At 46.1% G+C, this 17,051-nt stretch overlaps 1 protein-coding gene across 1 annotated transcript in view; it reads left to right on the forward strand.

The window, feature by feature from the left end:
- LOC138449712 (hepcidin-1-like) overlaps positions 1 to 16,726 on the forward strand; it is a 112,321-nt gene extending 95,595 nt beyond the window's left edge. Inside the window, exon 3 of the mRNA XM_069604790.1 lies at positions 15,710 to 16,726. Coding sequence (XP_069460891.1) covers positions 15,710 to 15,817 — 108 coding nt within the window. The 3' untranslated portion in view covers positions 15,818 to 16,726. The remainder of the gene's footprint in view (positions 1 to 15,709) is intronic.
- Positions 16,727 to 17,051: the final 325 nt, after the last annotated feature.

Raw genomic sequence — 17,051 nt, forward strand, 5'->3', positions numbered from 1 at the left:
GTCTGGTGTAACTTACACCAGGCACAACGCTAATACCTGAAAGTGGGATCTTGTTGACAATCTTCCCTCACTTCAAGCTCTGTAATTCTAAGCTGGCCACGCCACTTCCCCTCTCCTTTCACTCTCAACCAATTAAAACACACTGATTGCTGCCTGTCATTTTGTCTCAGGAGGATAGAGTCAGGGGCAAGCTCAGAATTTAAAGTTGGCCACGCCCCTTCCCCTCTCCTTTAGCTATCAACCAATTAAGCCACACCGATTGCTGCCAGTCGTTTTGCCTCAGGATAGAGCCAGGGGCAACGCGCTCGCCTTGGAAACAAGACTATGCAGAACCTTTTTTGTTATTTTGCGCGTTATAAATAAACTATTACAATTCTTTGTGACTTGGCCCCCAGGAGCCGCTGCTGGCACTAGTCCAATGTGCTAATTCCTGTTAATGCCTCATCCTGCTTATGCAGTATTATTTTATATTGCACAGTTTAAATTAAACATGTTTATCTAGCAGTTATCATGTGTAACCCAGGTGTTTTTCACTAAAAGGCCAAACGCACATGGACTTGTTGACAATCTTCCCTCACTTCCCGCTCCGGAATATAACGCTAGCTACGCCCCTTCCCCTCTCCTTTCGCTCTCAACCAATTAAGCTGCACCGATTGCTGCGAGTCGTTTTTTTTTAGCGGACACCAATCTAATGCAATCTAAGTGATTATCATGTAAATTATATGTTAATCAAGATGGCCATTATCGTAGTAATCATATCATATTAGCGGCGGTGCATTAGGAAATGGCGCAGGTAACGGCACGCAGGAACATTACTGTATGTACACATGTCAAAATCCCATTAGGGCGCTAAGCGATGCAGTAATGCAGTAGGAAGCAGCGACTGCTGCTGTCAGAGCTTGCATCATGGTAGCTGCTTTCTTCAATTGAGCTTTTGGAGCTAATTCAGTCTTTGGGGAGGGAGCGGGCCCAACCTGGTTGTGGAATAGGTTGGCACTGGAATGGGCCCTAGTGTAGCAAGGCCGTTTGATTCCATGTCACTGAGACACACGTTTTCACAACCCAGGGATCCCTATTAAAAAAGCATGGACACCGACTGCTTCTATCGTCTCTGTTCAACAGAAATCAACCGAGACTGCAAATCCCAGAATGCCTTGGCATGTTAAATGAAAGAATAGACCTGAAAACGTTCTGCCCAAGTGACATGAACTGCTCAGGTCATCCTAGCCCAAATGTTTGGTATTTATTATCCGACATAGAAATGGTTTAATAAGAAGATCTGTACGTGAGAACATTCTATCAGGCGGTGGGCCCCCAGGTCCAGCTCCCTTACAATAAACAGCCCCACTCCCATACTATTGCCACATTGATTTCCAAATGTTACGGCAGGCAAAAGGACCTATTATGGCACAAAAATGTACATTTTCCCACATTTATGTTTATTTAAAATACTTTTATGTAGCTAAGAAACATGCAGAATTGCATGTTTATTGTGCTTTTTGTGCCAGTCAATTTAAAACATTCTCCCACAAAGGGGAGTTCCTTCATATAAATGATATGTGGGGCCTAGGGATCACTGGTGCTGTGAGCAGTGAATAGCAGAAACTGGCATGGATTTGGCAGTCAGAATAATTACAATCAGTGGCAGGTGGGTGAAGCACTGGATTTTTAAGCATTTTAGTGGAATTTCACACATTTTGTGGCACATTTGAAATTGACAAATGCACTTTTTGTTGCAAGAGTAAGATCGCTATGAGCGGGACGCTCTGAATAAAGGGGGATGCAGGGTTTTGAGCGCTGAAAACAAACATCGGTGGGTAAACAATGTTTTTTTCATCGACTATTCAACACTTACCCCACCTATTCTAGGACTGGCGTTTGTTTGTATATTTCCACCAGTCTGGACGAGTGTTTAAGCGGGTGAAAACACATATTGTTTACCCAAAGAGGTTTATTTTCAGTGGTGAAAACACAGCGATCCATATAAAGGTATACACTGATTTCTGGATAAAGTTACTGTCTGAAGTACAGAGGTGTGTGCGTCATAGAGACGAGATAATAGAGACAATTGGACAAATACCGATATTGGAGCCTATGGGTTACATATATTTAGAGGTAGGGGTCAGCATCGGGAGTGGCTGGCACTATCAGATTTCCTGGTAGGCCTGTGCACCCTGGCCCTTTTTCTGTGCCAATTTATTTTATATCCACATTTTTGCATATGAAAAGGGATGGGCTTGCTGAAAATGTGTAATCTGGGGCCACTTTGAACATTATTTCCAGTCCCCTTATGTCAGCACGAAGTATCAGAAAAGTGGAATGATTTTTTAATTTTTTTTTTTTTTATTGATTTACTGTGTTACAGCTTTATACAAACTTTTCACAACCTACAAAATAAAACCATTACCAAAGCAGTAAAAGCCCCACCGCTCTGAAAGACACGTAAGAAGTGTTGTGGAATAATCACACGTTTAAACACTGCTCCCCACTGCACACATAGGATATTACTAAAGTGGAGTGATAGTGCCATGATAATTAACTTGTTAATTCCGGCAAAAGGAGGAGTTTTTACTGTCTCGTTCTGCCTCCCTCTCTGTCCAGCTATCCTGACTCGTTCATAGTTACGGTTAAAACCCAACATTCAATTGAAATCCTTTTGCGGCTCTGCAGTGTACTTTCCCAAAGGCAACCAGAACTCACCAACACGTCAAAGAAAATAGCTATTGACCATGTACATTTTAATGAGATTTGGCTTTAAAGGTAAGTTTACAATTCATACTCCCAGCGAGTTTTGCCGAAATGTAAACACCGAATTTGACTGGCAGATAGATTTTACACTGACAATGTGCCTTTTGACTGTAGGGTGTAATGAGTAGAAGCCATTCAATAAAAGTTGCAAGCGTCTTGGAATACGCTTGGAAGAACCCCTTTATTTCGACGTAAAACGCAGCCAAGTGAGCGTGTATGTCAGCCCCTCGAGCTTGCTCCTTTTTCTATATTGAATGTCAAAATCCCGAACACGCTCATGTGATCAGCAGAGATAGAAAGTGAAAAGATGCTCGCCCTACATTCAGCCTCACACAACACATTATATGGTTCCACAGACAAATGAATGCGTTGATGGACATATTTACCCTGACATTAGTCATTCAAATGAAGGGCAATGCGACCATCCACCAAATGGTGTCTAATCAATGCAAATTGAAATCAATCACAACTTTGTTTTTCTCAAGTAAGGTTGTAGTTGTGAAGTAATTATGTTGATTCATCCACCAAGAATGTTTTCGAGGCCGTAGAAACCAACTGCAGTTAGAATCGATTTTTTAAAAAATTGATTAGCTGTCTATTGGAATTACAAGGAAATCAATGACGCTTTATTTGTCTTTTTACAAGCTTGCGAGAAAGCTGGGTTAAAGGAGAGAGCAATGCACCATGAAGCAGACTCCAAGACAGGGGACCTTTACATTGATTTCATTCATTTAATTGCCCACTTTGCGTAGCCCAGTCCCAGGCCGGTCCATAGACACACAGCAAGAAAGCCACCTAAATATGAAGGAGACTCTATGCACAGCATGAAGTAAACAAAAACAAACCTTTATAAACTGCACATTTGCTTTGTGAATAGGCCTTGACCATAGCTTAGTCGCAAAGCACTTCCTCTGGGAACAAAATATACCGTGCAACATGGAATCAATTCCCTAGTCCAGCGCTTAGAAGCTGGATGAGTCCAGCACTAAGTGCAATGTAAATAACCAAAAGCAAAGAATATTTTACTGGTAGGGCATGCTCTTGATCAAACATATCGCCAACTGATTCTGTTATCAATTGGCATGCTGCGTACGTCAGTTGGATTGTGAAGAATGCTTTCTGGATAAGGAAGGGCGTGAACTCAAAAAAGAGGACTGTCCCATAAGGTGCCAGGAGTGGGCTTTGGAAGAGTGAACTCACCACTGAAGTGAGATAATAAAAGAGCCGGGAATATCAGAAGATGTGCTAAAGACCAATCCTGAAGCAGTAAAAAAGAAACTGTGGGAAAGAGATTGGATTAAGACAGAAATGAGAAGAAAGGTACACAGGTTGTGCATCTAAATAAGGAAACAGAATCCCTGAACGCACTGCAAAAATGCCCCAGCCCTTACCTTTGTAATCTGTTTATAAGGTTTAGAATGAACGAGTTGCACACCAAGGTAGTTTTGAAATCTCGAACGCCAGGGGAGTCGGTGGATGAAAATTGTAGACTTTGCAACGGTTCAATAGAGTCTTTGCAGCACCTAACTCTATCCTGCCCCCACTTAAGTGTTATGAGAAAGACCTAGTTAGGGGTCTTTACATTGGAGAGACCTTCGTTGAAAGGAGAAGCGTGGTGGCAAATCTTATTCCAGGTTTACATGAAACTAATATTCGCCTTAAGAAATTTCCGGACGAAATGTGTACGTTTTTCTCACAGGGGAGCGGGGAATGAACTTACAAATGGATGGAGCTCTAAAGAAGACTCAACAGAAGGGGTACTCCAGGAAGAATTTGTGGGTGAGAGAAGGCGTGGAAAGATGGAAAATGTATTTTCTTTGAAATGAAATTAAGTTTGGTGGTGTTCGAATCTGTGATAACTATTGATGTTTTAACCTTTGATAAAGACGTAAAAAGTTGTAAAAGTGTGCAACAAACTAAATACAATAAAACAAATAAAAAATAAATAAACCACTATTATGCACCATGTTGCCATGCAATCTGCTTTTGATATATAGTTATTGGGGCCGTCTCTAAAGTGCATAAAAGATCCAGTGGGATATGAAAAAGGTTAATGGAGCTCTAACTGAGTAATACAAGTGTTTTGGTTCCCTTACTGTGTACAGGGGATCATTACATCAAAGCAAATTAAATAATTAATTGTTATTTCTAGCAAACTGCACACATTGATTTTATAGGGAAAGGTAGTGAAGGGAGGACAATGGCAGTTCTCCACTGATGCGTTGCAGTTACTGAGCATCTAGTAGGCTGTGAGGTGGTTCTGTTTGAGCTCCTTAGCAATCTATGTATCCCTGTACTAAGGCAGGGACTCCTAGCTACCTGGGTTCACCAGTTGTAGTTAGTCCGACCAGCAAGGACAAATGTGTTCATGGAAATTCTGCAGGAGGGAGGTAGGAGCAAATAGAGTGTTTGGAATCACCCCTGGCTGTATGCATGGGCTTTATAAATCAAAGTCTATTAGTGTACATAGGGGGAGCACCACCAGTACATAGAGGGCACACAAGTGTGGGCGCAAGGATAGCAGAAAAGATGGGACTGATAGTGGAGCCTTGGATTATGGGAGCTCCAGAGGAGAAGAATTAGGGTTGAGTGGAGAAATCAGAGATTGGACAGATGCTCCTTGAAGAGTAAGCATTTCAGGTCCTGCCGGAAGGGTAGGATGGAAGTGGCCAGTCTTATCTCTATTGGTAACTTGTTCCAGAGTCCGGGGTTATTTGTTAACCATTTGGCAATGTTGTGACTGCCAGTAGGGCACTGGAATCCAGAGAAGTTGCGTTTTTAGGCCAGCTAGAGAGGTGTCTTGGTTGTCACTGCTTTTTAGGTGATGGGCGTTGTCTTGAGCATGATGCATGCTGGCTGGAAGGGGTAGCCCAAAGAGCTTGAGTGTGTGGGTGACGTGGTCCAAGTTTCTTAGTGCTTTTATGAGGTGTGCTGCTGTGTGCTGGACGTTTTTCAGAGAGGCCAAGGCAGCATATGGGACTCCTGCGAGTATGGCATTGCTCCTATCCAGGTGGGAGAGGACCAGGTCTTGGACAAACATTCTGAAAGCCAGGGTAGGAATGATGTGCTTGAATATGCAGGCAATTGCATGCTGGTACCATGCATTATCATGGTGTGTGTTTTGATAGAGAGGTTTCAGTCAATGGTAAAGCCAAAGGAATTTGCACTGGGTCAGAGATTCATGACAGATAGGCAATTCTGTGCTTCGGCATGCTTGATGGTATTTCTTAGAAACATTTATTTGGTCTTTGCTGAGATGAACCTCAGGTGGGTGCTTGATATCCAGGCTTCAATGAGGGACAGGCACAGTGCTTGGGTTGATGGCTTTCATTGGTGATTTTGATCTTCAGGTGAAGCTGCCTGTCATCTTCATATTGATATATCTTGATGTCAGTGATGGTGAGGAAGTGCCCTAGAGATTATGTGTAGATGTTGAAGATGACAGGAGACGAGAAGGAGCCTTACTTGTATCTGCAGGTTACTGGGTGATGGTGGGATTTGCTGGTGCCCCTGGTTGATTTGTTCAATGTAGAGATGCAGTGGTGAAGTACTGCAAGGATGTTCCATCAAAGCCCGTTCGCATGATGAGGATGTTAAGAAGGCCTTCACGGTCAAGGGTGTCAGAGAGGTAGAGTAGGATGTGTAAGCAGGGGTCTGGGCTAATATGCCCAGGATTTGTACAGTGTCATCAGTAACTTGGATGGTGGTGTTCTCTCTATGGCATGTTTGCCTGAAACAGGATAGGTGGGCCTGTAAAAGATTATGCTTAGTGGTCCTTCCATGGGACTGGATGGCAAAACTGTTTTCAACAACTCTTGAAAAAGAGTAGATGTGTGATGTGTCAATAGTTGGACAGGTCATTACACAGAAGACTGCTACTATATTCTTCAGAGGGAGAGAGCGAGAGAGAGAGAGAGAATGGCTTTCATTTGATAAGTCACGTTTACGTCTATAGTGTGCCCTTTGATTTCTTTATGAGAAACGGATGCAAAATAATCATCTAGGAAGGATGCTCATAGAGTTTCCTCACTTCTGACACATTTAATTTTTAAAGTGTGCGAAAGGGCAAATCATTGCAGTCCACCTTTAGGTCTTTCAATTCTTTCTGCAGTTGACCAGCATATATTTGGTGACTTCCCAGGGACATTTCTGATGACTTGTGAATGTTTTTGGATATATTAAAGCAACTGAATTCTACCTGAATTTGCAAGGGATTTGCCCAAAGCGCAGACTTAGCTTGAGAGCAGCAGAGCGCTGTACAGTGTGTGTGTAGCTGGCTTTTACGCTGCCATTTTTTAACAGTAGTGCAGTACTGTGAGTTGAGGTCTGTGCATCAGTATGTGTGGCCATCCGAATTAGTACTTGGTCAGGTGTTGTTGAAAAAGCCATGTTTAGCAAAAATGTATATTTGTATGGGAACAATTTCAAAGGCATATTAGCCAATTAGATCTGTAAGAGGCCTTCCACTTGGTTGGTGTGAACTACTTTGGGTGATGCTCAAGAAAAAACAAAACAAAAATGTCAACCTCAGATTTTTTCCGCAGTTAAAAGTGGCACACTGGAGCCTATGGAAGTCTTTGGCCCTCATTACGACCCTGGCGGAAATCGAAAAACGATGGCGGAAATGCAATACCGCCATCGAATAGCGCTCGGTGCGATTATGACCTGTCACCGTAAAGTACGATGCCATTAGCGACACCGTAGTGAACGCCAACGCTAACTGCACCAAGTACGCGCACGCGCGCCATGCGAAACCGTAATTACCACCATGGCGCAACGGTACGCGAATTCTGACCCTAGCGGACATTTACCTAACACCATCAAGCATGGCGGAAAGTACAATTCCGCCATGGTGAGAAGAACGGCAACGCGAACCAACCGTAAATGGCCCTACTGAGTGCCTGTACACCACTCCCTGGCCACATTGCACAACTCCTCGTAGGTGCAATGAAGTCACACAATGCAACAAGTGAAATGTACACGTCACCCATGCATGCCAACGAACAAATGAATGTAGGGGCTCCAAGTGCCTTGTGAGTGGCCATCCATATTTGCCATGTCACCATTGCCGTACTGATGCAGCACAGGCACGTGAAGGGTCAAGTACAGCAATATGAACTGAAATATGAGACAAAACAACAACAGGCCCCCATCGCTTGACACCAGTGTAAGGCAACATTCAAAGCAGTAACCTGAGGGAGACTGCACCAGCCCTGTACTCTTGCCAGTAAACAAACCAACCATCAGCATAAGCATGTACCACACAAGTTGGCAGAGTGACTGAGCAGCCAGGCCCATCTCAAGAGGGGCCAATGGGAGCTGCAGGGCACAGATGGCACGAATACAGAAGCTATTCCAATGGACATGACCTCAGTCTCCCTCCAAGAAACGCACGCAAACACAGGCACCTGTGACCAGCCATATTCTGATAATCACATCATTCCACCAATCCACCTGGCTGACCGGCATCTGTTACACAAAAGCTAATCCCCCGCCCCTGAACATGACATCATTAAAACAGTCATAATGGCAGCCCCTATCCCTGACCTCACTGGGCTTCGTAGGCAAAAGCGCCCAGAACAGTACCACGCAAATATAAACAGAAGCCGGAACCCAATGCAGATCTACTCACAATACATCGCTCCACAAATAAGAATATGCTACATTACTTGCAAAGAATAACGCTACACGGTTAATATCATAATAGAAATTTAATGCACTACAAAATCACCAAGCCCATACAGCCATTAGGTCATAAACTCCAAAATACATTTCAGTATTGTGGGCTGCATCCGCAATAAATGACCAGCTTCTGCTTGTGTGACGCCCTGTTCCTTCATGGTACACAGGGGCTACATACACGTTCAAAAAGGCAACATGGAAGCGCCTAGAACCGCAGGGCCGTCCCATTAGGTAGGCACTAGTCCAGCTGAAAGGTCGATATGTTGCTCCTAGCCACTAGTACTGCGTAAGGGCATGTGGCCCATTGGCGATCGTCCCATAAGATCGTAATGGTGCTCCACTGATTAACACGAAGCAGCAGGTGTCGGGAGTAAAAGCCATCTGCAGGAGTGGCATACAGATGGCAGCGGCAAAAGGGGAGGAGATACCTGTCACCCAAATGAAATGAAAAAGAATGGTATGGGCATCAGAACTTAATTTGAATTACTCACTTCAATGATCACACTAAATCTACAGCCATATGCATGTTAGCCCACTCAAAAGGATCATTCACACCCAAAAATCACTTGCGAATCATAACTATATAAATCGAGGTGAATACACTATTACAAACGAGTGTTTGTGTGCATGCGTCTGTTAAAACAGAATCCATTAGATGGGATTAGTAACGTGCATAGACACAAGTGTTTGAAGGCGCGTCGAGACAGGGAGGGTTCAACAAGGGCAGATAGACGATGGTCCCACTATGGCAGCTCTGCATCACATAGCGCAGGGGAAGTGGATAGATTCCAAAAAGCCATGTACATGGTAAACTCTCAATTAAATCATCTGTCCATGCATCCATACATCATACCCTCATCCCGGTATGAAAACGCCTGATTATTTACTCACATAACATGTGAAATTTCCATTGAGTCTGTGCGTAATGCAGTCTGCAAAATCCACTGTGCTCCAGCCCGGAATTCTAGTGTTGTGAAGTAACATGTATTTGGGAACGTCCTGCCTTATCGTCCACTACGCTATTGCGCATCCCATACTATTCATATCAATCATTGCATTCTCGCCATGGCCCCTGTCCCAAGGACATTAAACAATAGAACTTAATATCTGCAGTCAGACCTGTGGGCGTCTCCTCGCCGCTAGCTGAAAACCGAAAGCGCTGTCCTTCGAATTCCACATTTGCAACATCACGTCGAAAAGGCATCTGTGACCGCTTGAAATCACAAATTCATCCATGTAGTGCGGCAGTGTGTGAAAATGGCAACTGGCTTCACTCACAAATGGGACGCCCCGCCCGTCGGTGAACCTCGGTACAGTGCTGCATGAGGGTCCAGCGTTAATCGAGTACTACATTCCACTGACCCTTCACAAGTTTGTTCGCGACTGTAAAGATAGTATGTGAAACAATGGGACCATTGCAGAATGAACATATGAACCAATATTCCACTGCCATCGGGATTAAATACATGATTGTAATAGCAAGATGCCATGCGTCGAATTGCAGAGTTGTGTGCGGGACGTGCTCGCCCAAAGGGGATTGCAGCTTGCACAGGTGGAATGAATCACCACAGGTGGAGGCTATACAGCCTGAAAACACATAAATTGCACACCCAACCCCCTCCCACAACCACACCCACTCCAAAATGCTACCGGCAGGACTAGCGATGTTGGCCCTGGGGGACCTGATAGCACTGCAAGTACTCCAACTTCAAGAAGAAGACGAACACCAACTACTACAACAACCGGCCGCACAGAGGAGACGGAGGAGGAGGAGGAGGGCAAGGCAGGGCCAGCAAGGCCCACCAGCACGGCCCACCAGCACAGCCACTACCACCACGCAGGCAGCCCGCAATCCCACGCCTCCGAGCTCATCCGTTCAACCTCACTGATGAGCAGATCCACACCCTCTACCGTTTGGACCGGGACACCATAACCGCCATTGTGGACATGACACACGCTGACCTTGCCAGCATGATAGATAGCCCAACCGCCATCCCACCCCTACTGAAGGTGGTGTCTGTATTACACTTCCTGGCCACAGGCACCTACCAGCACACAGTCGGACAGTTGCATGGCATTTCACAGCCACTGTTGTCACGGACACTATCGCAAGTGCTCGATGCCCTCCTGAAGCACGCAGACGACTACATCTCTCTACCACGCTCAGAGCAGGAAATTACGAACACGAAAGTGGGATTCCATGCACTTGCCGGCATACCGGGTTGCATTGGTGCCATCGACTGCACCCATGTGGAATTGGTTGTGCCACATGCCATGGAGGCCCAGTACCGCAACCGAAAACAATATCATTCTCTTAATGTACAAATGGTGTGTGACTCCAACAGGATCATTACACATTGTTGTGCCCGATTTCCTGGATCAACCCATGATTCTATGGTCTTGAGGAACTCTACAATACCACGCTACATGGAGCGACACACAGGGAACAGATCCTGGCTACTCGGTGAGTCTCATTTCATGCATGATAATGTGGGGTATGTGATGCGGCAATGACCTGGCAGGAAGGGGGGCGGGATGCGTACGTAGCTATGTCATTCCACAAACATCCTTTATTGTCCACATACAGGTGATGCCGGGTATCCACTGAAGAGATGACTCCTTACACCACTCCGGAACCCACAGAACCAGCATGAGGAGGACTACAACCATGCCCACTCACGTACCCGTGTAGTCATAGAACAGGCATTCGGCCTACTGAAGACTCGTTTCCGCTGCCTCAGCAGGTCTGGCGGGGCACTCCTGTACCGCCATGAGAAGGTTGCAAAGATGGTCATGGCATGTGTCATGCTACACAACATGTGCGTACGTAGAAATGTGCCCATGCCCCCTGACGCAGGACTGCAAGCACCTGAAGATGGTCATGATGAGGGTGGGGATGTGGCAGCACCTCAAGGAGTCCGCGAGGCACAGGAGGGCCGTGAAATTCGTCAGATTCTCATAGATTCATGCTTCTAGCACTCACGCCTGGTGGCTGATACATGGACACAGAACTTGTGGCACTGTGTGTGTCTGGAACATGCACAATATGGACTGTACGCCTATAAAGGCCTCGTACACAAAGATCAATGTCCACACATCTCATTGGATGATTGTGAAATGTTTATAGCATATGTGAAATTATGTTACACACCCCATCGACCCGCCACCCAAGAAAGCCCAACACCCCCCCTCCACCCTCCTACCTTCCCCCCGAACACCAGTGTCCAAAGATGCTCATTGTCAGTGGGCAGACGCTATTGCAAGCCCCCTCTCCGGGTATCAGGGGCACCCCTGCCTGTGGAGCGCAGGTTCCTTCCAGATCTACGTTGGGGGATGCCCTGGACGGAACTTGCAACGGATGATGTCTCTGCCTGCTCACGTCCATGCATGTCCCTAAGGGTTTGTGAGAGCTCAGTGAGCACACGGCGCACAGCGGCAAGTTCAGCACATACGTCTTTGGACGTCGCATGCAGTTCCCCCCCTCAGGCTCTCGGTGCTTCTCTCCATTTGTACCCTCAGGCTCTCGGTGCTTCTCTCCATTTGTACCCTCAGGCTCTCGGTGCTTCTCTCCATTTCTGACCTAAGTGTCTCAGTTGATGTTTCTATGGCTGCCTTAGTACCCCCACATTCATCAGCATGCTCCTTGAGGAGCGTGGCCAGTTGCTGCTGTTGCACGATCACCTGGTCGAGGGACTGTTGCCTCTGCTGGGCCATGGCCATTTGCGGTGGTGTCACAGAGGGTCTGATCACCTCATGTTGCCTTGCCACAGGGCTTGTGGGGGATGGCCAGTCGTCGTCTTGTGGGTGCCCCTGCGTGGTATCCTCATGGTGTACGGGATGAAACAAACAGGGGGATTGAGACAGGTCATGGATGGATCCTACATCGACAGCACCGTTTTCTGTGTCGGAGCATGCTGCCATTAATGCAGTGTCACCTATGGTGCTGCTGCCACCAGAAGCAGTGCCTTCTGTGGCATCCATTGGGGGGACCTGTGGTGCTGCTGTTGTGGGCATGCTGGCTGCTGGGGTGCCTGTTGAAGTCCCCTCCTGTGTGCTGCCACTTGATTTGTGCTGCTGCCGTGTCTTGATCCGTGCAGCTGAGGTGGAGGGTCTTTGGCCGTTGGTCTTGGCCCTCTTTGTAGGTGTGCTGGTAGGGGTGTCCTGGAGCTCGTCGTTTGAATCGGACCCTGTGGTGGAGTAAAGGAGGGCGAGCGTTATTTATGGGTCTGTGGAAATTGGAATGGCAATGTATCACATGCATTGGGGTGGTACCTGAGGGTGATTTGGGTCAGGGCCTTGGAGGTGGTTTCATTTTTGTGTGGATTGAGGATGCAGTTGTTTTGCAGCCTGCAGTTAGGGTGTGCATGCTGCACGTGTAGAGGGTGTTTTTAGGATTTTTAATTATTTATGTATTTAATGTGAGTTTTAAAGTGCGCTATCAGGCCAATGTATGTGGACGTTCTCCTGGACATGTGTTTCTGTTGCACTATGTGGACACATGGTACTTCACATGATTGGACATTGTGGATTTAGCATTGTTTTATTTGGCCCACCTACCTGATTCTTCGGATGTCTGCACTCCTTTCTCCATCCCTCCGACTCCCTCTATCCTCTCCATTCCAATGGTGGAGGCACAGATTTCTTCCCAGGGGGTCAACTTGATGGGTGATTCCGATCCTCCCCCGGTAGCTGTGGCAATGTTACGGTTGGCAGATAGTATGCTCCGTACGCGTATCCGCAAGTCGTCCCATCGCTTTCTGCATTGCTGTGGGTTGCGGGGTGCGGTCCCCACCGCACTTACCCGCTGTGCCACCAGGGCCCATATGGCCTTCTTGTTCGCAAGTGCCGTCCTGGTCATTTGCGTCGAGAAGACGACGGCAGCATTCTCCTGGAGGGTCTCTGTGAGCACGGTGAGTTCCTCATGGGAGAAGTGGACCTGCCGCTTGCGGTCGCACGCTTTTTTCGCAACTTTTCCCATTTTTATTGTTTTCACTAGGGTGGCTAACGGGTTGGGATGTGTCTCAGGGTAGGATTTTTGATGGTTGTGTTGGGATTCTGATTTTATAGGTGTACGGCGTGCTGTTTCCCGTTCCGGGACCATGTTTTTACTTCCGTTTCCGTATATTTACGGTCACCGTATTTTGCGATTACCGCTCATTGCGGTGACCGCTATGATGGGTGGCGGAATTGCACCCAGGGCGCCGTACGACGGCGGTGAGGGGCGTTTTGGGGACATTTCCGCCATCGCGGACTTTGCACTTCCGCCATGGCGTAGTGCTCGTGCCCGATGGGTCAGAATTAGCCGCACTTTACTCCGTCGTGCAATGGCGGAAACGCTATTTACGCTATGGCGGTCCGGTCAGTTACTTTCCGCCAGGGTCGTAATGAGGGCCTTTGACTTCTTGACTTCTGTTTTTGGATGTGTTTTGAATGTTTCTTGCCTCAAAAGTGTAGCTTACTCAAAAATGTTGTGGTTTAAAAAGATGGGCCATAATGAAAAATATATAAAACATATTTCTCTTTAAAGTTCCTATGTAAAATTTGAGGGAAATGAGCTTCAAAGTTTTCACATGGGGGCATCCATTTTGTGAAATTAAGCAGCCTCCTCTGTTTATGTTAAGCTCTGCTCTTGCAGCACTAATGAAGCAAAAGCTTCTATTGGGAGCTTTTGCTTACTGCTGCATTAGATCAGAGATTAACATGAACAAAGGAGGCCGCCACAATATTCATAATTGCCTTGGCTTTCTTTTATATTTCCTCTGATCCCCTGGACCAGGGGAGCTCAAAAAACATAAAATGAGAGGCAAATCAATTACAAATACTTTGCTGCTGGTGGAGTCTTCATAATTGCTGTGACTTTCGTTTTAAATTTCTCGAGCACGGTAAACTTAAACTGAAAGTCACAGCAATTATGAATTGTCTCCTTGATCTCGATTTGCTGTCTAGAAATGGTCCTAGTCAGGGTCTGGAAAATAAGCGTGGGACAGGGTTAAAATGTGAAATACTGGGGACATTTAAGCATTTTTCATTATGTGTCAGTTTATCAGAATTATTTTCACGTGAAATTCTAGTGAAACGGAAATGCCCAAATTCCGACAAGTCCATCAAAGCCTTACATTTATTCCCAGTCCCATTGATCACTGAATTTGAGAAGTGAAGAGTGACTAGCAGTGCTTTAAAGACGAAGGAACAGGAAAGGGGAGATCAAGAAGGAGGAGAGGGGACAGGCGAAGAGGTGAAGTTGGGAGTTGACAGTGAAAAGAAACCAGGCATTACAGAGATTAGTTATGGAACACAGTGAAAATGGGACCCAGACAAAGAGTATACATGCATACAGATCTCTCTCTTGCATTTACATAGGAACCCAGCTCTGTAGTGTACATAGGGACCCAGCTCTGTAGTGATTGAGCGAGAGGAACAGCTGATGGTATTTCCAGATGCAGACCCACACTTTTCCCTGGACAAGGGAGACTCTCAGGAGAGACAGGCGAGAAGACAAGGACAGGGAGGTGCACAGGAGGTCAGCCTCCATGGGATGAAAAGGGACAGGCTGTGGCATTCTCCAACCCAGGGCTGACTAACTTCTAGCTGACCCTGTATGGACACCAATTTGACAGAATACTGTGTCCAATTGCTGCCATTGAATGAGCTACTTATTCCCGAATGAACATCAGACTTAATCACATTGCTCCATTTTCACAAAGATCTACACTGGAGCAAATCAGGAGATGCCTTGGGCCGTTCAGATTTGCTCTTGCTGCCTGTTGCCTTATTGACACAGTCTAAAACTACTGCAGCACATCTGAAGCTGCCAGGAGCGTCTTTGAGATGCTCAGGTGCAAATGTACTTCACACAGATTTGCTCAAAGACATCTCAGATATGCACCAGGCAGTTCTAGATTTGCTCTAGGTTTTGTGAATCAGATCTGAGGTAGCATAAGCAATACTAAGAGGTCGTGAGCATCTGTGCAATTTCCCCACAGCAAATCTTTGTGAATATAGATTAGTGTCTCTTCGTCTTTGGATAGTCTACACTTCTCTTCCAGCTAATGTCTCCTTAATGATCTGTGACTAGTCCATGTTGGATACTATGCTCATAGATGATGCATCCATTTTAACGATCTTGCAGTGGAAATAATTTGAGATTCAGCTTGTGGTTGCATTTAATACAGTGGGTTGCTATAAGTCTTGAGTTAGAGTACACGTATGCCATGTTAGAACAGGTAAACAGCGCTGTTGAAAGTTGGTACCCTGATCATGTTCTTCCATTTTCTTCCAGGTACCGGCGATCCTTCGACTGAAACGCTCCTCGGTGCTGGGCCTGTGCCGCTTCTGCTGCCGGTGCTGTAAGAAGATGAAGGGCTGTGGCATGTGCTGCCGGACCTGACCATTGAGGCACGCATAGATCAATGGCCTATGTATGGATAGGCTCCTGTCCTCGTCACTGACTCTTTGCCCATCTAGCATCCGCTGCAAATGCCGGAACTCATGCGCGTACCTATCAGAGTACTTGTGTTACACCACTGAGAAGAGCGTAAGTAAGGCACAGCTACCAACCCAGAAGAAGATGACAGCAACTTGGACTCGGGAAAGGGCGAGATGTTTTGGTGTTTCAGTGCAGGTTGACATATATTTAGAATCATGCATTGGTGATTCGTCCCCATCTCTCACAAAAGTATATCCAAAATGAAGATACTCTGTTGAGCAGTGCTAATATATCATTGGTGAGTGAAGGGGCCATAGTGGTGTCTCATGACGCTAAAGAAATATGATGTCTCTTGGGTTAACAAATACCTCTGGCCCCCACTAATCAAAACAAATATTGTTTATGAGCTCCAACACATGGATTGTGTGTTACATTTTCTATCGAGTTCCTGGCACAACAACCTGCACACACGAAGTCAGTTACTACACAAGTTTATGCACTACCTAAGGGTACCCCTCGTTATTACTTTCCTTTGAACATTACATAACCAATACATACGCCGTTATTGCACCATAGATCCTGTAAGGTCCAAGGATAGTGTGTACTTGACGCCTCGCTGATGTCTGCAGGTTATTTTGTATCATGTGGAATTTTAAAAAAGTACCCCTGTGCCTTGTATACAATCTTGTGGCGCTGCTGATCTTCTTGTGTGAACGCTGAATCCTGATGTGGGTTGTGGTGAAAAGGTGCTCCTGAGGCACTTGGAGTGAGTGAAAAAGGACTCATGGGTAGCATTGCGCATTGCTCTGCTCTCACCCGGCGATTGTGGCCTTGGGGCTCAAAATATTAAAAACATAGACATTGCTTCCACTTGGTTGTGCTTGTTATTTATTGCATGGCCAAGCAACAAGGCTACAGAGTTACCATTTTTTATTCCTGAAAGTGACATACTGGACCTCATCTCTGCTATATTGCCACAAATACCTCTCAACCTTTTGAATCCCTGGCATCCCCGGCAGTGAAATCAGATTCAGTGGGAATCGAGTCCATTTAAATGTATGGGCAGGTATGGTGCTGGCCGCGTTTGTGAATTGAGTCCGTGGAGGGTGGCAACTGGCAAAGGTGTGTGAGTTGACAGGTGTGACCACAAACCACGAATCCAAGGCTTTTTGAGGTTCTCTTGCTCCTCGCAGAC

Source organism: Ambystoma mexicanum, chromosome 1p (genome assembly GCF_040938575.1).
Source record: "Ambystoma mexicanum isolate Mex_15411 chromosome 1p, UKY_AmexF1_1, whole genome shotgun sequence".
NCBI lineage: Eukaryota > Metazoa > Chordata > Amphibia > Caudata > Ambystomatidae > Ambystoma > Ambystoma mexicanum.